The 24,224-nt window shown below is 46.4% G+C and overlaps 1 protein-coding gene and 1 pseudogene across 3 annotated transcripts in view; one reads left to right on the forward strand and one right to left on the reverse strand.

The window, feature by feature from the left end:
* LOC119445620 (ribosome maturation protein SBDS) overlaps positions 1–24,224 on the forward strand; it is a 68,561-nt gene that overhangs the window by 28,496 nt on the left and 15,841 nt on the right. Inside the window, exon 5 of one of the 3 annotated variants that reach the window (XM_049663460.1) lies at positions 717–791. The exons of 1 other annotated variant lie outside the window; for it this stretch is intronic. In XM_049663460.1, coding sequence (XP_049519417.1) covers positions 717–791 — 75 coding nt within the window. Of the gene's footprint in view, positions 1–716; positions 858–24,224 lie in introns of all 3 variants that reach the window. One more of the 3 variants, XM_037709880.2, reaches the window with a different exon arrangement.
* On the reverse strand, positions 13,276–17,977 carry LOC119444607 (bifunctional glutamate/proline--tRNA ligase-like; annotated as a pseudogene).

Genomic DNA, 24,224 nt, shown 5'->3' on the forward strand with positions numbered 1-24,224 from the left:
AGAGCAAGTCTTTGGCATTAGGGTCATGCACTTATTTTTTGTGTTTAGCAAGGTGAAATTGCCAAAAAGTCCTGTAAGAACTACCCATATAAATTTATTTTCAGACTTCGATACTTTCTGAACCAGAGTAGCTATCAAAAAACTAATTATATATTTGAAACCAGTGTGAAAAACTGAACATAACTGTGAAGTTTAGTTAAGATTGAAGCAAAAATAAATTTTTTTAGAACCCACATCCACCCTTAATCAGCATAGCAACGCACGCGTGCATGCACATGCAGCATGCGTGTCTCGACGGGGAGGTCGATGCGGACCATTCTCTACAAAACAAAAATGCTTCACATTACGTGGACATCAACTACAGTTCAGCCTGCCACTAATTTTTTATTACCACTATTTTGCAGTGGATATAAAGAGTGATAGCAAAGTAATGCTGAACCTATGCAGCAGTTTCATTTGCATATGGAAATGCGCAACTACGATGTGAACTGTGTGTGGCAGCATCTGACTTTTTTTTGTTTTTTCTACATTCAGATTTGTGCAAAGCAAATGGCCATGCATACAAAGGGACTGTTTACAATAAGCACTTTTTTTAAATAAAACAAAAAAACTTCAGACATAGTAAAACATTGTTAAATAAAACATTGCAAATAAAACAGGCCAAGAACAAGTTCTTCTCAAGCGTGTGACTTCTGGCACACATGTCGGTCGCACAGGTGTTCCTGACGGACCCAGGCAACTTCCGGCAGGTGGATGAGCTCGTGAGCAAGGAGAGCCGAGGTCGCGGTCAGGTGGAGGTAATCAGCCTCAAGGAGATTCAGGAAGGAGATGAGCTGCTCGAGTGATCGCCTCACCACCTCGTCGGCCGCAGCCTTTTGGTTGTATGTCCAGCAAGGATGTGCCCACTATATACCCTTCTGTATTTGTAACCACATCTGCTGTGTTCAAAGACTGACACCTGGTGTTGCTGCTGAGCTGCTGAAGCGGAAGGTACATATAATGATGAGATGTATAAACTGAAGGATGTTGCGTGTTCATTATATCTGATTTTGTTTTTGGGTACTTATACCCGTAAAAGGACTTGATCGAGAGTGGCTTGTTTGCCTCGTTATAGCTGTCGTGATGGGACGTGCCAACAATGGGCATGAATCTACTGTAAAGATGGTCACGGTGAAGTACGGAGATGCTGCTTGAATCGTGTTTTGTCATCCTGCACTGTAGAGGAAAATAATAAACTTCGTACAGGTCAGTGGCGTGTCTGCCTGTCTTCGTGTCGCGGGTTTTTGCATGTGTCTGTGCTCAAATTGCATCAGACTTGAAAAGCATAAGGCACTGTTTGTTACACTTCACTTAACTCTAAAGTTAGAATGAAGGTCGGCCTCACCCCTTTGTAATGAAGTCACAGCTGATGTGAAAATACCTTTGTTATACAGTTAAACCTTGATACATAACGAAGTCGGTAAAATCGGCAACTTGCATCATTATATAAATTTCGTTAGATTGAAATTTCACCCTTAATGCAAATAAGTACAGTTGCCAATTGGTTTTATTTACACAGAAGGCGTCACAAAATTTTCTGAATTATCGGGCAGTTGGAAAAAGCAAATTTGAATGAGAAAAATATTCATAATGAATTTTAGAGTCGGCAACGACAGATACGGTTTCATGTTGTGTCGACGATATCTTCACATTGGCGGTACGAAGGGAAGCCAGCAATGTATTGGCATCCACTCCGCCTTCGCGGCTGATAGTGGCGCGCGCTGTGGGTTGACGCCACTGTGAAAAGCACTGGCAATGAGGAGGGAACGCTTTGTCTGCCTCTCGCTTCAAGCGTCAGCAAAACTTGAGATTACGTAACCTCCAGTGCTAAACATGCGGCATAACCATAAGATGCATTAACAAAACGTCCTTGTTCGAGATTTCTTCGTATGACAAAAGTCCACCATACACATATTTCTAGATACTTCATTTCCACTGGGATATTGCCACCTTGGCTAATGGTATGATTCTCACAGGCTCACTTTCAATTATCATTGAAACTAAAGAATCGTGGGAGGAAGCCGATGGCCATTGTCGACTTCGATGGTCTTCAGTTTCAGTGGTCAATGAAGGCGCGAGCGTGCGACAGCTGTATATGGTGCACTTCTGGCCTGTCGCCTACCCGCTGCAGTGGCTATGGCATTCTGCCTAGCTCGAGGTCGCAGGTTTGATTCCTGGCAGCGGATAACATATTCCAAAAAGGGCTAAATTTTAGGAATTCTCACGTGCAGCACTTTTCGAAGTCTCAATTCCTGTGCGTGGTGGCCCACCGGTGGGTTGCCCGGGAATTGTGCTCCTTTGAAACTTCCTCTGAGAGATGGTGCCACAATGCGTCTTCTCCGTTGATAATTAGCAACGATGTCGCCTGCACACTACAGGAACGCCCTATACAGGAGGAAAATAACTGCTGTGAACCACCTGTGACCCATGCGCATTGAACATGTTAAATAACATCAGGTGGTCAAAATAATCCAGAGCCTCCGCCATGGTGTTTCTTTACAACCTCTGCATTTCTTGAGGTTGTTGAACCTTATCACCTTGCCTATCGTGCAAATAGGTGGTGTCCATATCTACACCCCAGCGATGACTCTCTGGAGTGCCTCATTGTCAGATCGTGGTTTTGGCACATAAAACCCCCCAGAATCCAATTTTTTAACGGTGGCTGTCTGCGGTAACAGTTGCCGATCTCAAAGGCCATGCTTTTGCTGACTGCATGTTCCTGAAGCCATGTGGAGTCGGAAACACGTCGTAGACACCCTGTCTTGCACATCACCTGTTGGTGCCTTAGTGTGTCTGGAAGCTGATGATCATACGCACACAACAAAAGAAAGGTGCTTGGATGAAGTGAAGCTCATTTATTAGTCTAGAAATACTTTCAATAAATACATAGTCTGGAGATTACACAGTGTTACAACATGCAGTTTACACACTGCATACGTACATCACAACATGAAATAACAGGCCAGGGAGGCCAGCTTGAAAGGCCTGCTCAAACAATGTGTGGAATTTCTCAAAACTTGACAGACACAGTGACACCGTGCAGCCAACTGACGGCTGTCGAATTCGCCACTTCTGAATGTGTGTAGATCAGTAGATTTGCTTTTATTAGACCGCCTCTGCTGTGAAAGTGCTTCTTTGTGCAAAAAGTGTTTGCGTTCACTTCTGTAACATCACATCTGCAGAAGTACTGCATGGTGTTAGTTGACTTGAGTATAGTTTTTTTTTTTTTTTTTTGTAGTGTTAAGTGTTACTTTTAGTGTAGCACTTACTATGTGGCACTCCGATAGAGATCGACCAAGGTCAAAATGATCTTGCGGTAGGTAATGGCTCAAACTACCTGCAGTTCTCTCAACAGAATTCCACTTTATTGTTAGCATAAACAATAATGCTCTGTGTGCAATTAGATCAATGTGGTTGTCATGCATGTAACAGATTCTTCTGCCTGGGCACAAACACAATGTTAAAGGAGCACTAACAGATTTTCATAGTAGTCAAAACATCTTGCACGTAAAAGGATGACATCTAGCAAGGTTGGGAAGCACTGACGAGGTATTTTAACGCGATACTAAAGTTAATCTCGAAATGCCGTACCCAGCGTCTTCAATATCGTGACGTCGCGACGCAGAGCAATATTTGCTGTTGCATGTAGCAATAAAGATATGCGTGAGGACATTGGTAAAAAAAAAAAAGATAATTGAAACTCTATGCACATGTTAGATATTTATGTGAGACGAAGCATTAGTGAAGCAATCAATTAAATGCTATACAATTAACAACAATGTGTACAAATGTGTTTGCTTTCATCCTATACAACGCGTAATCTCATTGGTAAGGCAAAAGTTTGGGTTGGTTGGAGGGTTATCCTGAATATGCTTACGTGTTTAGCCTTGCGCTGTAAGCATATTCAGGATGTAATCTCACCCGCCGTGGTTGCTCAGTGGCTCTGGTGCTGGGCTGCTGAGCACGAGGTCGCGGGATCAAATCCTGGCCACGGCAGCCGCATTTCGATGGGGGCGAAATGCGAAAACACCCGTGTACTTAGATTTATGTGCGCGTTAAAGAAGCCCAGGTGATCCAAATTTTCGGAGTCCCCCACTACGGCGTGCCTCATAATCAAATCGTGGTTTTGGCACATAAAACGCCATAATATATATATTTTTAATATAGGATGTAATCTCATTCGGTGTTTGTGTTTATGCACCACAAAGGTTACAACATTAATCTCATGCAATTTTTATTTTAATGCGAAAGCATTAAGGGCCCCGTGTCGTAGAAAATCCGGTGTTGGCATTGTTGTCTGCGAGTGAAAATTTCCGTATATATTTAGGTATATGTCGCACCTTGCTATATGACATGCGGTATATGCGGATTATATTGCCACACCATTCTATCACTAAAATTGCTCATACCTTGTCTTGCCTTATTGACAAAGTTATGCCTTGGAATTTTGAGAATGACAGCCCACAAACAAATGTCATCAAACAAAACACCAACAGCGCATGCCCTTTATGTTAAATGTTCTCAGACTGAAATATTAAAAGTGTGGAACAATAACAGAAACCTGAAAGTGATGTAAATTTGTGGCGCGGCTGTGCACTACCTCCAGGATCGCCCCACGCCAGATGCCGCATTTCTACCAAAAAGCTCGCCTTCATGCATGGCATTCGCCGCCAGCGTTTCCTGGTAAATATTACGCTTACATAAGCTACAGTAACCAAAAGCGCGAGAAGCACTCGGGGGGTCTTTGAATGCCACCGCGTACCACTCTTAAACGCGAAGCTTAAGCTCCTCCAAGTTTTTTCTATGCACTGCACCGCTCGCAAGGTGCACCGACATTCAAATGCCAAATCAGGCGGATGCACAGTGTGAAACATACGTGCAGTGACGTCACTATGGCGAAGGCAGTGTATGATGCTTGTCGAGGGAAGAGTGGTGATGACAGGTGCGTGCACAGAGGTACACGACACTATCTCTAGCTACCTTTAAGGATTCTGTACGTCTTGTGTCACAGTGGGACATCCCCATTCTTGTGGATTAGCGAAGAATAAGCGCACACCCACAGGCACATATTGAATGTGCCTGTGGTTTAATAGTTAATTGAACATGTTAACTATTCCATGAAGAAGTGAGTTTGCTTGAGATACCTCTGAGACGAGCTTATAAGTTAGGGTTTTATGTAGGAATTTGCTTTTCTATTACGCAGAACAGAGGTGCGCTTACTAGCACTACTTTGTCAGTGTCAATCGGCATACAAGGGTTATTATATACGCCTGTTTGCAGGCACTTGCATTTGGTGCACATATAACCGCCGCATACCACATGTCCCACATAACAAAGTGACACGCAAGTATAGTCGGGTACAACTTTAGAAGGCAGCGGCGTTTGCCCCTCAAAGGTGGATGCACACGAGCCTCCACCAATGGGCGCACACTCTAGACTGACGGCATGAGCTGGACGGCCAGTGACCTCGCCAACAGAGAATGTGGCAGCCCGTGACTTGAACTGGGCCGAGTCGCATCAGCGGGACTGTTTCTGTGGGATTAAACGGTCGGGGTAGTTGAATAAAGGAATTTGAGGGGGTGCTTCAGTAGGGAGCGCACCTTGGTTATTGGTGACGTGCATCTCTGTCTCGTTGATGATCGAACCCAAAACTAACATAAGTTACGACATGGTGTCAGAAGTGTCAAATCCGAGCGAAGCGAAGAGGAACGACCGCAGCTGAAGGAGATTTCACTGGCTGACGACAAAATCAAGAGGCACCAGTGGATGCAGCATGGAGAACGACATGGTGGTCATCAGGCGCGTAGCCAGGGGGGGGGGGCTGATGAGGCTTCAGCCCCCCCCCCCCGAAATTTTTTCGTGCCGGCATGCACCGCCGACCAAATCTACCACCGACGGCGGGAATCATTCTGCATTCTGTCTACAATGTCTTTTTCGCGCTTGAAAGACATTCCGGCAGTAACTCGGGCTGAATTTCGTGGCACTTGGGGTGGATTTCGTGGCACCTGGGGTCACGTAACGCAAGGAGCCCCATCCGAGCACAAGCTTTCAAGGGCTTTTCGATAGGGAGCGAGCGCGTTGCGGCATCTCGCAGCGGCCGCGGAATCTACGGAGCGCATGGATTTCAATTCTCAAACTTTATGGGTATAAAGTTCTCATAGACTTTTGACGCGAAAAGTGCAATGACATTTCCAAAGGCGGGCTTTAAAAGATTTTCAATTGTGGAACTTTATGGGGTTAATGCTGTTATAAACTTGCACCAACATGCGTGCACTGGAGCCCTCGTGTCCAAGCCATTCCAGAAATGAAAGCACGCGCTCGCAATCTTTCACACACACGAAAATACTAAATATTACCATGTCTGTGAGCTAGCAGCTGATAATTTTCTCCAAACATTTTCAGGAAGCGTGCCCAATGTGATCGATCAGCTGGACCAGGGCAGGCAAAGTAAAATATGAGAAAACAGGACAAAGTAAATGGCCTATTATTGAGGAAATTCTTTTTGCAGGCTACAAGGTCTGGCTCTCCGTGGCCACAGGCACAGTGGCCCTATGGATTTAAGCATAGCTCCCGCTGAAAGTACAGGTATTTTCAGAGCGCTTCTTCACATGCGAGCTGATTGTGGAGATACATATCTGAAGAACCATTTGGAAAGTTGCCCCAGTAATGCCTCGTATTTAAGCCCAGATGCACAAAACCAAATTATAGAAATTTGTGGCGAAATTATCAAAGAAAGCCTAGTTGCAAAAGCAGGGTGCTTCTCCATACTTCCTGACGAAACGACGGACATCACTGGAATCGAACAGCCTACGGTTTATGCAAGGTACCTAAACAAGGATGCCAACGGCATCGAGGGAGTGTTTTAGGTTTTAGCACCGGAATAGATGCCCTCTCTCTTTGCGACTGCAGGTTCTATGTAAATGTGTACAAACTGTTCCAGGTTCTAGTCACCCTTCCAGTGATCACTGCCAGCGCAGAGAGAATATTTTTAACAAGAGTTTACTAAAAAACTACACTTGCGCTCTACAATGTCTGTGGAATGCATGGTTAGACAGAGACGTCGGCATCAACGTGTCCGAAGTCATTGACCGCTTCGCTCAACTTCCCCGCCAAGAGAAGTTAGTCCTTTAGATAGCGAAGCAGCAAAAATCAATGCAAGTGAAAAGCTCTGTTCCTTCAGGTCCATAAGCTCATAATTATGAAAACGTATGACTGTTTGTAAGCTTTTAAAACTGCAGAAATCTTAGCCGTTTATTCTAGCAGTTAGCAATATGTTCAACATTATCATGCGAATACGAAAATTACCAGAACATCAATAACCAATTTTGACCGACCTTGCTCATTGAAAGCCCGGCCCATGCGGCATTTGCCAAAAACAATCTCGGATATTGGGTAGTTCAACTTGCCGCATCATCTGTACCTTTCGTTTGTCCTTTTCTTTCCATTTTAGCTACCTTCTTTTATTTCTTTTTTGAAACGAAGCAAAACCCTCCTTTAATTTTGGGTGCAGAATAATTGTTCCCGCTCTGCAGGCAGTTCAATTACACATTTTCGCATTGATTTCTGCATTATTCCTCTATTATTCTACCTGTATGGTGCTGTCGCGACCGCTGCATGGCCTGAGTACGTATCACGATTTCTGGAATCATAGTTTTGTTCTTGCCTAGATCATCTGTCTTTCTGTGCGCAAAGTTTACTATCTCTGACTCCGCAACGTGTTTATTTGTCTTGTTTGACACATAATATACAGTGACGTTTGCTTAAATACGTAGATTTATTGGAGACTTAGACGTATACATTTAAATATCTTGTTGCGAGGTGTTGTGTATACGAGCAGTGAACTTTTTCCAGCTACTCTTTTTTGCCCTTTAGCGAGTTGTATCTTCGCATTTGTAATTTTCTATGCTATCTTCGCATTTCTAATGTATATTTTGCAGAACTCTTACTTTTATGTGACTGCCACTGATACAAAGATGAGAGGATTTCCCTTCGGACGGCTTTGGGGCATTAGACGACAGGCCTTTTACGGAGGAAAATATCTTGGGCACGTGGCCTCGTGCGTCTGCTATGTGCAGGGCTACAAACGCGCTGCTGCGTTTTTAGGGGTGAAGCTCCGTAGGGCGTGGGTCTGTCCTTCCTCCGTATGTAGCCACCTGTAGTTTTATGAAGTGTTCACTAGATGGCGTAAGTCCGTAGCTCTGGGTGGCATGGAGACCGCTATGTATGTATGTATACGCATATATACATATATATGTATAGTATAACCGGAAGCCGACTTCCGCTTCCGTGTCCACTTCGGGTTCCGCTTCCGGTTCCGCTTCCGTTTCCACTTCCGGTTCCGGAAGCCAGCTTCCGGCTTCCGGAGAACGCTTCCGGCGTTTTTCTCTCGTCCGTAGCTAGGTGCGCTGTGGTGCACAAGGGCGTTCGTTCCCGACGCGCGTTCTCTTTCTCTCGTTACCGACGCGCGCTCTCTTTCTTTCTCGTCCGTAGCTAGGGGCGCTGCATTGCACAAGGGCGTTCGTTCCCGACGCGCGCTCTCTTTCTCGTCCGTAGCTAGGGGCGCTGCATTGCACAAGGGCGTTCGTTCCCGACGCGCGCTCTCTTTCTCTCTCGTTCCCGATGCGCGCTCTCTTTATCTCTTGTCCGTAGCTGTGGTTTACCCGAATGATCCCCCGGTGCTTCGCCCACTCATCATCATTCACTTCGTGGATATGCTGTGATTTTTTCAAGTGCACAAGCCTGTATGATCGCCTGTGACGAAACTCAGCGATGAACGCTTAACTGTAAATTTGCAACGTGTGAACTTCTCTCTTCCTTCTCTTTCAATCCCTTTTCCGCCTTCCCCAGTGCAGGGTAGCCTACCGAGCTCAGCATAGTTAACCTCCCTGCCTTTCCCTTATGACTTCTCTCTCTCTCTCTCCTACTTTTTATTTGTATTCACTGTTGCGAGTATAATCTCGGTGTAATTACAATACACGACCGGTAACAGCTGCTCCTGCGCAATCTATTGCAACGAGGGACAGCGTCATTGAGGTTTTTGTCCTGGCCGTTGCATATGTGCAAGAATGTAAAGAAGGTTCTTGAATGACGAACATTCATCAAAATATTTGTCCTCAACTTATTCATTTCATGGCCTTTACGTTCTTCATATCAGCTGTATGCACTGCTTTGCTGGTTTCGAACTGATATAGTTCTAAAGTCCGTGTGATATTTTCTTTACTTATTAAATAGACAAAAAAAAAAACGTGGCCACATTGATATCAGTTATTTCTGCCAGAATTTTTGGGATATACGAATATATTCATTTATGAAAAAATACATATTTTACTTGACAGTGCGTAGCGTTCAATAATTCGTTTGCAGCATCTAATATACAATGGTATTGGCAATGCAGTTATTATTCATGTATTTGATACCTCGACAAATTCTATAAGGAGGAGGCCGCGCTGCAACCTGAGCCCCCCCACGAACCAAGTTTCTGGCTACGTCACTGGTTGTCATGTAGAAGCCCAGCCAAACGTGTGTCAGTCTCGTGCCATCGGTGTCGCCAGAATTACAAGGGCAGGTGAACGCGTAATTCAAAGCGTCTAGAGTACGTCCATGAGAAACAGACGAGGATTTGCCCTTTAGCCTGAGTAACGAACGCAACGAGAACCATGACAACAGTTAAGGAGAGATCACAATGGCGACAGGTGGTCTCTGGCAGACGCAACTGAACATAGGGTTCATACCACCAGCACCGTTGGACTTCTAGAGAGCGGAATAGTGGACAGCATGGCAGCAACGCTTCATGCGATACAGGCGAGTCTCGCGTTTGACAGAGCAAGATGTAGCAGACCAAGTAGGCGCTCTGATTTATTGTCTCGGGAGAGACGCGGAGGATATTCTAGAGGCGTCAACGATAACCAAAGAAGAGCAGGAAGACTTTGATAAAGTGATTGACATGCTTGAAAATCATTTCATTGGTAAAAGAAATATCATATATGAAAGAGCAAGATTCAATCAGGAGGCGACAAGAACCTGGAGAGACAGTGGAAGCGTTTGTAACAGCTTTGCACAGACTGGTGTCCCGCTGCGGGTACGGAGCTCTAAAAAGATAAAATGGCCTGTTACAGGCTAGTTGTGGACTTACAGTATTCAAAATGTCGGCAATGTTGCAAAGCTATCCCGATCTTACCTTAGAGAAGACTGTATAAAAACCCCGACAGACAGAAGCGGTCCGCAAGCAGCAAGCTATTGTAAGACCCGGAGAAACTGGAGAAATGTCTGTTGATGTTGTGCAACGACTGAGTAGTGGATCTTCTCCAAAGCCGAACAAACAAAAGTGGTCGCTGAAGCAGAGAAAAATGCAGCATGGCTGTGGCAGATGTGATGGACATAAACACCATGACAAAACCAGTTGCCAGGCATCGAAGACGAAATGCCATTCTTGTGGGGAAAAAGCGCACTGGACGAAAATGTGCCAAACTAAAACACTCGGAGAAGTAAAAGAAGAAGCAACCCCAACGCAGATATGGACTTTGGGAGCCCTGCGTTCAAATAAATTGGCAGAAGCGTGGAGAAAGATTATCTACATCGACGGAGAACCGATGAGCTTCAAGATAGACACGGGAGCAGATGTAAATGCAGTGCCACCGGGAATAGTGACTACGTTGAAAACTGCTACTCCAACCACGATAAAACTGTATAGCGCTGGGGGACAGCTGCTAAAAGTACTAGTCTACCTGACCACCGTGATTAGGTGTGGCAAAAACAGCTTCCGTGATGAATTGTATGTAGTGGAAAGCCTAGGCGAGGCTCTCCTTGGACGTCGAGCAAGTTTGGGTTTGAAGTTTGTGCAACTTCTATAGCCGGTCACCGATGGTCGACGAGAGAAGTACAGAGCGAAGTTTCCTGAACTGCTCACTCCCTATATCTAGAATTCTGTCGTCTACAAGAGACGACTACAGTGATAGCTCTGTTGAAGTCACTGTTTGCCCGTCATGGAATACCAGAGAGACAACGGACCTCAATTCACGTCCGGGAAGGAGTAACAAATAAAGGATGTCAACAGCAGTCTGCACTATCCCAAGAGCAACGGTGAAGCAGAAAGGATGGTGAAAATTTCCAAAGACATCCTCAAGAATGCTGACGACCCCAGTTTAGGACTTACTCGTGTACAGGACGACTCCTGGACGTTGTGGATATACTCCAGTGCAGCTTTTAATGGGAAGACAGCTTAGGATGACTACCTACCCTGCCATCCCAGCTAACCCCTAAGTTTCCAAACCATGAGGAATTCCGCAGAAGAGAGAGAAGCGGAAGCAAGCCCCAAGTTACAACACAGCAAAACGTCAATGATCCGGGCGAGCTGACCGCAGGAAGCTCAGTGTCGGTGAAAATACAGTAAAAGCTCGATGATACGATCACGGCTAATACGAATTTCCGGATGATACGAATTTTTCTGTGGTCCCGGCCGAGCCCCATTACTTTGCAACGTGCTAGAGAACGGTTGTTACAAATCGATTTTCAGCCTGCGTCGGTTGATACGAATAAACGCCGCCCCACCGACGGCCGCGAAAGAGAACAGCGCGCAGTCACGCGCTTTCTCTCCTTCTCTTTTGGTGCGGAGGCGCAGCGCCGGACAGCGCGGACTCCGCGACTGGGCGCGAAGAGTTTGAAGCGGTGGCGCTTTTGGTGCTTTTGTACTTCTCCTTTTCTTCGAGCCGTCAGATGGAGTGGCTGCTGCGCTTCGGGCCGCGTTCTTCGTGTTTGCGCCATTTTGCCTAGTCGCAGCGAGCTATGTCTCGCAAGCGGAAAGCACTCTCCTTTAAAGAGAAATTAGACATTCTTCGAAATGTCGATGAGGATCCCAAGAGGAAGCGGACGGAGTTGGCTAAGGAGCTAGGCCTCGCAACGTCAACACTGAGCACAATTGTTGCACAGCGAGACTATCATGAAAAACGTGCTTTCGTTCAACGTCAACGCGAAGCAAGCGAATTCGAACGCGCTTATTTCGAACATACCGCGCACCGACAATGCTCTTAGCAGCGCGCCTCCGACCGGCAGGCGCCTCCGACCGGCATTGCTCCGACACCGCCACAGAGCAAAAGCTCAGGAGAGACCCCTCAATGCCGCGCGCGAAGGAACTGAAAAAAAAAAAAAAAAAACCCACGGCGGAAATTTCAAGGTCGCCGTTTCTGCATCGCGCCGGAACAAGCGAGTACGTGCCGACTAGAGTGTTCTAGACAACCGTATTCTAGCACACAATAGTGCCGACGTCTCAGCCACGCGGATAAAATGGCAGTGAACCCTTCTCTATTTTCTAGTCACATGTTGACCTTGCACGCTGCGGCAGCAGCGCAGAGGGAAGCAGCGGCGGAGGCACAGTCGGGCCAACGAAACTGCCACGCCCGCAAACGCTCGCTTCTCGATAACGGCAGAAAGCGAAACTTCAGGGGGCGGCTAAAATAAGCTGGCGCCAGCACGGCGGCGGGCGCGCACGCAGATGTGCGCACGGAGTCGTCGAAGGTGAGAGAGCTATGAGGAAGTTGAGAGGGAGGGCGAGGGGAGCCACCGAAGCGGCGGAGTTGACGCGGCCAAATCGGCTTCCCTGCCGCCCTCCTCCCTCACCTTCGACGGTCTCCGCGCGCACCCGTGTGCCGGCGCCGCCCGCTCGCTCCCTGAAGCTTTGTTTTCTGTCGTTATCGGGAAGCGACCGTTAGCCGGCGTGGGCAGTTTCGTGGCCCGCGCTTGCTATGCGCTTGCGCGCCGCGATATTTCACGACTCGCACCGTTCGTGCATCGTGCTATGGTGCACGAATACTTCAAAAATACGTCCTTTTAATTCGAACAAATCTTCGGGCCCCTTCGTGTTCGAATTATCGAGATTCGACAGTAGTTTTAATTGTGTTTCGATGATACGAATTTCGGCTAATACGAATATTTTTCGTGACCCCGTGAGATTCGTATCATCGAGCTTTTACTGTACCTGGCACAGCGGGCAGACTCATGAAGAAGAACAACCCAAGATCCTGGGTCGTCGATACTCCGCAGCAAAAACGTATTCAAAACACATACCATTTGATCCCCGCAGCGGCAACCCAGGAAGACCACGTAGACATTGCAGATTGGGATGAAATGGAACCAGCTTCCTGCCAACAGGAGGAAAGGCCCAGAACGAAAACAACTACACCAAGGGATGAAGAGTAGAGCGTTGACCCCAACCGAAGTGACGAAGTGGGTGTCTTCTCAAGTTATGCTTGACACATTGTGAAACCCATTAGATTCCGAGACTGACCGTCTCTTCCGACTGGGGAAGAGAGATGTGGGTAGTTGTCTGGGTAGTTGAATAAAGGACGTTGAGGGGGCGCTTCAGTAGGGAGTGTACCTTGGGTCTTGATGACGTGCGTCTCTGTCTCGATGATCGAATGCAAAAGTAACACAAGTTACGACAGTTTCTTTAGTTGCGGAGGCAATCTGCTGCCGCAACTCGGTCACCTGGGCGGGGCTCTCCTGCCTTCTTAAGTTGTACCCGACTACAGTCATGCGGCAACTTTTTCGTATTTAATGAGCTTTCTTTCAGGCTTGGAAAAAACTTTTATGTAACACGTATTCAGCAACAGAAAGCTGGATCAGGAATTTTTCAGGATGATCAACGATTTGCTCATTTACACTTTTGCTCTGAATGTAATATTTAATGAAGTTAATTGATAATAAATAATTGTGTAATCAGGCAAAATATAAAAAGTAGTCTGACTTGCGCCAAGCGACGGCAAACAAAATTACCTTGGTTCTGTCCAGCTATGTAGCACTTGCATATTTTTCACTGTCCTCGTGAAAATTACGTTAGTCGGTCGGGTTGTGCTGTATAGCCAGGTTTGGCGACACGCATGCTACAAGCAGATGTGATTTGTTCATGCGCAGCACTAAAAATGATGTTCCAAATAGTAATAGTTCTAATGTGAAACAGTTAGTTGCTGTTAGGGGAAGTTGTAGGGCAAGGAGACAACGAAACAATGCAAAATAAAAAAAAACTCGGTCACGTGGTGCTTTCACAACAAAGCCTGTGATAAGCCCACAGAAAGAAAACTCCAGCGCTAGCCATGCTTCCCATGGTGGTAGAGTGATTGCAACATTACACTGCCCTCTAGTAGAAACAAAGATATGGTTGGCACAGCTGAATATGACAGATGTTTTCTCTACACATAAAGACACATCAATCATCAAATGGGTATTTCAAGTGGGCTGTCAAATAGGCTGTCATCAAATGGGTATTTGCACAACAGATAGGCTTGTAGACTAACTAGTCACCTGACTGCTACTGCACAGACCATCTGCCTTCAGTGAGCATTGAAACGACATATAGAAGGGGCAAGCACACGAAAGAAACGTAGCGATGCACTTTGCACCAAGAAACACCAGGTTGATGTTGATTTGGCCATGGGTGCTGCTTGCATCATAACACCAGCCACTTAAATGTACCACGACAGATTTTTACTTACACCCACTCCGCTTCAGCCAGGGCATAAAAGCGAGAATATAACCGGGCATTTGAAGTTGAACATTGCATTTCGATGTGACTAAACATGGCACAGCCTCTGGCAGAGGAACAAATGATTAGTGATCTCTTGCATCTACGTAGAACACTCATCACCTTCGTTGAGTGTGACCTGGTACTCGTGGTATTAGGTGCAACATAATGGGAGGCCAAACTCAAGCCTAATGTTCCAGAGGTCTGTACTTGTGAGATAATGGCCAAAAAATGTGCAAACTCATTGCTGCGGTATGTGCATCATACAGGGCTGTGTGCATTGATTTCATGTCCTTTTCTGTTCGGATTTATTTTATGCATATGCCTTGCAACAAATTCATCCCCAAACCAACCATCGGCATTAACTTTTTCAGACGCCAATGAACTCTGTTGGCTGAAAACTTACTTTCGCCACATTTCTTGCTTATTCAGAATAATAAAAAGCATGCAGTTGCAGAATAAATTAAGAATTTTCAATTTTTTAGGAGAGTTTTGTTTACAGAACATGGACTCCATGCAAAAACTCACTACAGGAACATTACATATGAGAACATCAACTATTTCATGTCTAGCAGGCTTGAAAAGCACTCATTCAGGCACTTGTAATTTATGCCTGATGCAACACCCTGTGAAAAACAATGAAAGGAGTACACCCACTACATACGACATACTCGCACCGAGCAAGTAAACGTAACCGTCTACCTTCCCACTCGATCTACTAAAACATTTTGAACCCATTATTGAAACTTGCAACACGATCCCAATCAGAACAGTTTCAAGATAATTATGATTACTTTTATCAGTGCTATTGCTGTTGACACACTTTCTTGGCGTACACAATTGTGTACACAGCGTCTTAAAGGATTAATAGCACTCCGTGCTTTGCTGTTGGAACAATCTTGCACTATAACCCCTCCACCTCCTCCACTTATGTACTCATGATCTGTTCTTTTTCTGTGTTTAGGAAAAAGGTGTCGTTGCAGCCACCTTTTCTGTCCAAACCCACAACAGCTGGGAAAATATGAAGGGGATAATTTCTCTGCGTTTTCTGTCCCAGTGGTTGAACTTCCATCCCGGCGAGTAGTTGTCCCTGTAATCGCCCTTGCACCGGACGCCCTCCTTGCTGAGTGGGGTCTCGAAATCCTGACAGAACTTGATGAGCGCCGCCGTCTGTTCCTCCGTCATGGCGGCCGTGATGCTGCCGGCACGATGACGATCTGGTAGCTGGCCACCCGGGGAGCCAGCACCCCTCCTTGATTGTCAGCGTGCACCATCACGAGCACGCCTATAGTCCTCGTGGTCAGACCCCACGAGTTCTGGAACGCGAACTTCTCGCGCATCTCCGGCACCTCAAACTGGATCCAGGTTGTCTACCAACCGGGAACACAGGGAATTCTCAGGGATTTTGAATATTCTGGAAATACTCAGGAAAAACTCGGGGAATTTGTGCCTCTATCAGGGAAAATTACTCAAATTAACTGTAATTTTATTGAAAGGGAACGAAAGTTGCGGTAATGGAGGGAGGGAGGGGAGGCGACGTTTAGCTGCGGCACCAAATGCGTATTTATATAAAAATGTTGTGAGGCGAGAAGTTGGTAAAGACATGGGACGCTGCTCGACGAGTGTCCCGTTCTGATCTCGTCGAAAACCTCCGAGCCGCCCCCAGAGGCACCGGCAACAGTCACCAACGCCGTGCGCGTTCGGTGCGAACGCGGGCAAAACGCCGACGGCGTCGACATCAGTTCTGCGCGTTGCTGGTGCTGCTGCATGTCCAAGTTCATACAGCTGATAAAACTACTATCCTTACTCTGTATAGCTCTCTACTAATTTGCTATCGCAATTGATGCTTCACCTTTCGCATGAAACTGTGACATTTTATTTAACATGCTTACTAAAGAGTGACAGCATCAGGCAGCATGGTGTCAGCCCATCTTGATGTAAAAGAAAGTTCCGTTTCACTCAGGGAATGTAGCAGTATCACTCAGGGAAAACCTGGAAAACTCAGGGAATCGGAAAATGTCAACTTGGTAGACACCCTGGGATCTTGAACATATCTTGCTGAAGTTCTGGCCCAGGTGGTGCGACGTGGCGCCCTGGATGCCGCGACCGCTGGCCGGCACGTAGCCCTCCACGGTCGTCGTGAAGTCGGCGCCGGCGAGCTTCTCCTTCTCGGTCTTGCGGCCTCGCACCACGTACCGGAATCGCTAGCAGCTCTTCGTAGACGGCCGTGTAGATGTCGAGGATCTTGTAGACCTCCTCCACAGCCTCCTCCCTGGTCGCAAACGCCGAGTGGCCCTCCTGCCAGAGGAACTCTCTGGTCCGCAGGAACGGCTGCGGGTGTTTGAACTCCCAGCGCACGATGTTGCACCACTGATTCAGCTGGAGCGGCAGGTCGCGGTGCGACTGGATCCACTTGGCATACGATGGGTACATGATCGACCGTCTCGCTCGTCGGCCGGATGGGGATGGGCTCGACCAGGTCGCTGTTGCCGGAGTTGGTGACCCAGGCGACCTCGGGGGCGAAGTCGGCCACGTGCGTCTTTTCCCGCTTCAGGGCCTGAGCCGACACGAACATGGGGAAGTAACAGTTCTGAACGCCGATGACTTTGATCCTCGAGTCGAGGAATTCCTTGATGTTCTCCCAGATGCTGTAGGCCCACGGGCACAGGATGTAGCAACCGCTGACATCGTAGTACTCGATCATTTCAGCCTTTGTGATGACCTGGGTTATTGAAAAAGAGGAGCGCTGCAAGTTCTCGATATTTGCACTAATGTTATCTGACGGCATCTGCTATCTTCAAAACAGCGGTAGTTCATGACTGTCATCTTAAACGGTGGTCTATGCGTAGCAGTGTGTGGTATATTAAACACCTGAAATGAACAAAGGGCAGACACGATATAAGCAGAAATCTTTCATGCTTTTTTGATGTTTCGGTTTGGAAAACTTGTTAAAAGGCATATTTGACAGGCGTCTTGAACATCCAATGTGAATCTATCGCAGGAACTAATTATTTTACAGTATAGCACAGTTAGCACAGTATAGATGTATACAAAAAAAAAAAACAAAGGCACGGACACAATCTGCAACACCAGTGGTGACAAGCATCACCAAAGCTCTCTTTTTAACCAAGATCATGAAGGATATTTATTGCAGTCACAATGTATACACTTATTTGATAGCATAAAAAGCAATCCTAAATTTGTTATGAACGTCTATGCTAGATATAATTTTTAAAGAGAGGAGCCATACAAAAAAAAAAAAAAAAAACTGTCGGCCCTTTCACTGGGGTGGAGATGGAAGACCAGCGAAGCTGTACTATGGTGGGAATTATGTATTTCCAGTTATGACTAATAAGATGTAATGGTGTAATTGGTTATTTGAACTATTAAAGAATGAGAAATATATATGATCCGGTGGTTTTCGTTTATTTAGTGACCACAGGGACCATGGCCTTATGGTCGCTACGGTACACCGCCATAGGGTACGGCAAAGGTTGGCACGTTCTTCATAAACACGTCACCGAACGTGGGCAAAACGCCGCCACCGTCAACAACAGTTGTGCGCGTTTTTTGTGTGACCGCTGTCAAAACGCGGGCTACGTGACGGAACAGCTAAACGCCGTTGTCGACGCAGGCGGGCGAGAGCCCAGAGAGAGTCGGCGGCAGGGGCCGGCAGGCAGCTGCGAATTTGCACTGGGAAATAGGCCACCGGACCCTTCGTGCGTGCGATTTTTCTATGTTCGGCGTGCTGAACTTCTCTGCGAAAACGCAGATGCGGTGGTAGCCACTGTAGCGGTGGAATCAGACGACCAATAGGAGGCGGCTCGCTCATACGTCATCTAGTGAACCTACATGTAACGCCGTTTTAGGGTGGTGACAACACCAAGATTTTGACCACTATTTACCGCCAAATTTGGTGGGTAGCCATTTTGGTCCCCAGTCTTTCTGCCTTTTTTGTCACGCTCTGATGTACTCATGTTGGCACGCGATCTATTAAATTTCCTTAATTTAGTTTTACGCCAATGCGCACAAGAAACCTGCATACATCTTTAATATACTAGTTGTATTTTCCTTTTATTTTACCACATCAAACTTACTTTTCTATTGCACGTCGTGCGACACATATAAAGCAAGAAGTTATACGGCTAAGCTCGAGGACGCGGGTTCGATTCCCGGCCACGGCAGCTTACATTTCGATGGTGGCGAAATGCATAAAGCACCCGTGTACATAGATTTAGGTGCACGTTAAAGAACCCCAGGTGGTCGAAATTATAAGTCACGATGGCGTGCTCGTGGTAGGATTATCTCACGCCAAGAATGTGAACTGCATTAAGCATTGTCGTTGCCTTCCAGTCGTACATAATATATAAAGGGTGCTTTTCGAAGTGTGCTGTAATAAAGACTGTCCTTACTAATCTGTTTAACTAAAACGTAGACGTGCCGTGTACGGTGCTCAGACGCGCCATTTGTCTCTGGCTGCTGAGTCCAAAGTTTATTGAAAGCAGTAAATAATTTCACGTCACCAAGCGTTGCGGGAAGTGTGGTCTGTCGGCTGGTCTTTCGCCATTTTGTGCCCCAGATTTAACCCGCTGATTTAGCTGGCGGCGGCAAGTGCCCTTACAAAGGCTGTCACCACCCTAAAACAGCGTTGCATGTAGGCTCCCTAACGTCATCGCCAGTACGAGCTATGCGAAAAACGCAGCTGCCGTAGATCCATATTGCGAATTTCGCATCTGCGGAAATCGTAGCTGCGAAAAACGCACTGCAAAGTCGCACCATGTGAAACGGGCTTTAAGCATGTTCTATGAAATATTGTAAGTAACATGGACAGCAAGTTATTTTACAAAATAACACATGCAGGATTCGTAGGTAAACGTCGCAAAACCTATAAAGGTTCGCTATAAAATGATATAAAATTCCTAGTATGTCATACCAACTTGTCCAAGCATCTACGTTATCAGTGGTATAAAAGTTCGAAAAGCTAAATGTGTGGAAGGTATTTTTTTAGGAAAGTTCTTAGCTGCGCGGCGCTTGCGCAACACGATTTATCAAATACTATAAAAGGCGAACACGTTAGTGTATACGACGGGCTCTAGCACAAATCTGATATTCACGACTGAAATGTTACAAGATCACTAACATCGTTGATCCGAACAGAATTCCCTTGAGAACAAGTGCGATTCGTCATTCATGATAAGCCCGCGACTGCGACAGCACGCATACCGATCCCTACGGCCAGTTTCATGACGCCACCGCTGCCGCGGTGCATGCTGGTAGTTGTAGTCAACCGGCCGCTCCAGCCGCCCGGAGTGCCTGTGCGTCCTGTTCCCGAACGATTTTTGGCAATCTTTATGGTTCGTGTAGAGGCATCGTGCGATGGGAGGATTGACCTGCTGCGTTCCTGGGTGCTACAACAACCACACAAAGGACAAAGGCTTGGGATTGTGTGTGTTTTCCAAAGAGCGAAAGCTTCGAGAGACGTGGATCCAACGGATGAATAGGTGGCACTGGTAATACACAGCTCGAGAACACGGGGACGAATAGCGGCCGCATGTCGATGGGGGCAAAATGCGAGAACACCCGTGTACTTAGATTTCCCGGAATTTATAGGTTATTTCTCGATTATCGATTAGCTATTGATTGGCTATCGATTGGCTATCGCAAGGTATTGGCCACGTATTGGGCTAGGCTAAGAACTACCAAGTCATCCCCAGCATTTTCCGGAATTTATTAATGATCGATTATCGATTAGCTACTGATTGGCAATAGCAAGATATTGGCCACGTATTTGGGCTAGGCTAAGCACTACCAAGTCATCCCCAGCATTTCCCGAAATTTATTGATTATTGAGTGATTATCAATTAGCTATTGATTGGCTATCGCAAGGTATTGGCCACGTATTTGGGCTAGGCTAAGCACTACCAAGTCATGCCCAGCATTTTCTGGAATTTATTGTTTATGAATCGATTATTGGATTAGCTATTGATTGGCTATTGCAAGGTATTGACTACGTATTTGGGCTTAGCCAGCACTACCAAGTCATTACCAGAATTTTCCGGAATTTATTGATTAGTGATCGATTAGCTATTGATTGGCTGTCGATGACTTGGCGATGATTGGCTATCGGCGTTTTTATGTTAAAAACGCCGCCTAGCTTACCTAAGAACTCTATATATCGCTGTTACCGAAGTCTGCAAGTCGTGCGCGAAACTCAAGCATCATTAGGGCATGACAGTTTTGGGTTCTGCATTTCAAACCTGTCTCCAACAGGTATACAAATCCTATTATACCCGTCGCTAAGGAAACATGACGTTGCAGTCACCGAGATGCACGTGTGCAAAAATAGTAACGCAGAACGACCGCGTACATCAGCATGTATTACATACAAAGCTCGAAAAAATACGATACTCAACGCGTAATCAGCGGGTAGCAACAGAAATGAAAGAGCAGCAGGCACTTTTCAACGTTCGCCTCGCATGCTGCAATGAACAGCCGATGTAATTTCTTAAAATACATGGCGAATGCTTCTCGGTGGTGGAGTCGCAGAGATGTCAAGGAAGCCCGTGCGCAGTATTCAACGAGTAGTGTGGTTACAGTGCCTAGAATATACTTACGTAAGTATATTCTAGGCACTGTATAGTGTGGTTGACCAGTTGACTACAACCAAGATGGTGGCCGTGCTACTTCAGGAAAACCGGCGCATGCGCAGATCGGTCGGTGGGATCGGTCTATTCACGTGTTCGGTCGATTCGGCTAGAAAAAAAATTATTTTAAATGACTGCCTATGCTCAGATATAATGGTCAGTTATCAATGCGACCGTGACAGGCTCTAGGTATTTGCAGCGTGGGCGATACCTTGTGATGAAAGTGCAGAGAGAGCCAGTGCGACCGGCCCCGCGAACGGAAAATCGTGCGCCGGAACCGTCAGCGGTTGAACCGGAAGCGCCGAGCAGACGACGCGTCCTATGAGCCTTTACGAGTTCACGAGTGTGCGAGACTTTCAAGTAAGTTCTAGCAAAAATTAACTTTACTACTCTTTCAACATTAGGTTATAAATGGTTTAGTGGTGGGGAACTTCTTGCGACATCGTGCTTTATTTGACGCGAACCCACGCGGAGCTCACGCCTCTTCGATTATCCGTCTCTGACAATCCCGGACTAGAGTGTACTAGAATGGGGGAGTGGGTCCAGCGGACGCCTTAGCAAGCGCCTAGGGTGAAGCAAAAAACGCTGAAAATGTGCCGGCACTGCCGTTGCCTTATTCTAAATCTCCGGCCAATAAACGTTGGCTCCGGCTGTTTCGGCAGCGCTCATGGCTGAGGCGAGCTCGCGGGCTGAGTAGCTGTCGTCTGCTCGACGCACCGTCGTTGTTGCGTCGTTTGCGTTCTTTCCGCCGCTCTTTTTCCATTTTATTTACGATAGATTGGTGGGCAATAATCTCAGTGTTACCGCTACCGAGTATCCGCCTGTCAAAGCTCCATGCAGCTGCGGTAGGGTCTCCGACACGACAAGCGTCCGGCCGGCGAGCGGGGCCGCTCATTCGGATGGATGGATGGATGGATGATGAGGCTGAACCCTTTAAATCGGGTGGTGGCATACGCCACCTAGCCATGACTATTAACTTATTTTGTACTTTGTGTTGGGTGAAATTTCACCCCTGCCTTGATTTTATCCACCAATCAGATAACCTCTGTTTGGTTATTTCTACCCGCTTAAAGTCTATTTTGCCTTCACTGTCCCTAAACCCCAATGCTTTGAAAAAATCAGCCCCGTTGCTTTGCACTGTAGGGTTAAGCCCTTTACAGAAAAGTATGAGGTGTTCAGCCGTTTCCTCTTCTTCTCCACACGCACAGCACAACGTGTCTATACCTTGGTACTTGACTCGGTACATCTTAGTCCGCAATACTCCCGTCCTGGCTTCAAACAACAAAGAGCTTCCCCTAGAATTATCGTAGATATTTTCTTTGGAAATTTCTTGCTTGAAAGTTCGGTATGTTCCCAGTGCTGATTTCGTCTGCATCCCTGTTTTCCACAGACCCCTCTCTGTTTCCTTAACCTTTTTCTTAACCGCTGTTTCCTGGTTTGCACCCCTCCTGCAGTCCAAATATTTGATTGACAGTTTTCTGGTCAGCTTCCTCCATTTTGTATCAACATTCCTCATGTACAAATAACTGAAAACTCTCCTTGCCCACCGCTTTTCTGCCATTTCTCTCAATCGCTCCTCAAATTCTATCTTGCTGCTGGCTTCGCTGCCCTCGAATGACGTCCATCCCATGTCACCCTGTACCCCCTGATTTGGTGTATTTCCGTGTGCTCCCAGAGCCAGTCTACCTACCCCTCGCTGCTTAACTTCCAACCTTGCTCGAACCTCTGATCTCATGCACAGGACCGCATTGCCGAAAGTCAAACTAGGGACCATCACCCCTTTCCAAATCCCTCTCACCACTTCGTACCTATTGTAATTCCACAGTGCCCTATTTTTCATCACAGCTGCATTTCTGCTACCTTTAGCCATTACATATTTTCATGTTCCGTTAGGTACTCAGCCCCATTGTTTATCCACACTCCAATATATTTGTACTTATCCACCACCTCCAGCGTAACCTCCTGTATCCTATGCTCGCTGCCCTGATTATCATTAAAAATCATGACTGCCGATTTTTCTTTACTAAACTTCAAACCTAAAAAGCTATCTCCCTCTTTACCACAGATTTCCATTAATCTCTGCAAGTCTTCCTTGCTGTCAGCCATAAGTACAATGTCATCCGCATACATCAGTCCTGGTAATGACTGTTTAATCCATTCTCCTTGCATGAAATAGGAAAGGTTGAAGCCAAGTCCGCTCCTCTCCAATTTTTTCTCTAATCCTTGTAAATACAACATGAACAACAGAGGTGACAGAGGGCACCCCTGCCTAAACCCCTGCTGTATCTCTATAGGCCCAAATACCTTATTTTCCCATTTTATAAGCACCTTGTTACTTTTATAGATATCTTTTAAAAGATTTCTTACTCCATCTTCCACATCTAGAGTGCCCAGTATGTCCCACAAATCCTTTTGGATTACACTGTCATAGGCTCCCTTGATATCCAGAAATGCAAGCCATAGGGGCCTGTGTTCCTTTTCTGCTATTTCAATACGCTGTGTCAATGAGAACAGATTATCTTCTAGCCTTCTTTGTTTCCGGAACCCATTTTGTAGTTCCCCCAGCACCTCCTCGCTCTCCACCCATGCCTGCAGCATCACCACCCTGTAAACCACTGACGTCACTGTTATGACGGTAGTTGTTTATGTCGGCTTTCCCTTATATATCATGCTCATCCTGCTCAGTCTCCACCCGTCGGGGGCTTTACCGTCCATTATCATTTTGCTCACTGCCTCTCTTAATGCTTTCTTAGATTTTGGGCCCAATGTCTTTATCAACATAATTGGGATGCCATCAGGACCTGTCGACGTGCTACTAAGAACCCTCTTCTCTGCCCTTTCCCACTCGCTTTGTGCCAGTGGAGCCACTGCACTGACTAGTCCATCCTCACCTGATTGAGCACATGCTATGTTTCGTTCTTTAAATTTTTCTGTCATCATTGTTCTTATATGTTCCATTGCCTCATCTCCCTCTAGTCGAACACCTTGAGCTGTAACTATAAACTTCTGCTCTAGGCTAGTCTTATTAT

The sequence above is a fragment of the Dermacentor silvarum genome, chromosome 3 (assembly GCF_013339745.2).
Source record: "Dermacentor silvarum isolate Dsil-2018 chromosome 3, BIME_Dsil_1.4, whole genome shotgun sequence".
NCBI lineage: Eukaryota > Metazoa > Arthropoda > Arachnida > Ixodida > Ixodidae > Dermacentor > Dermacentor silvarum.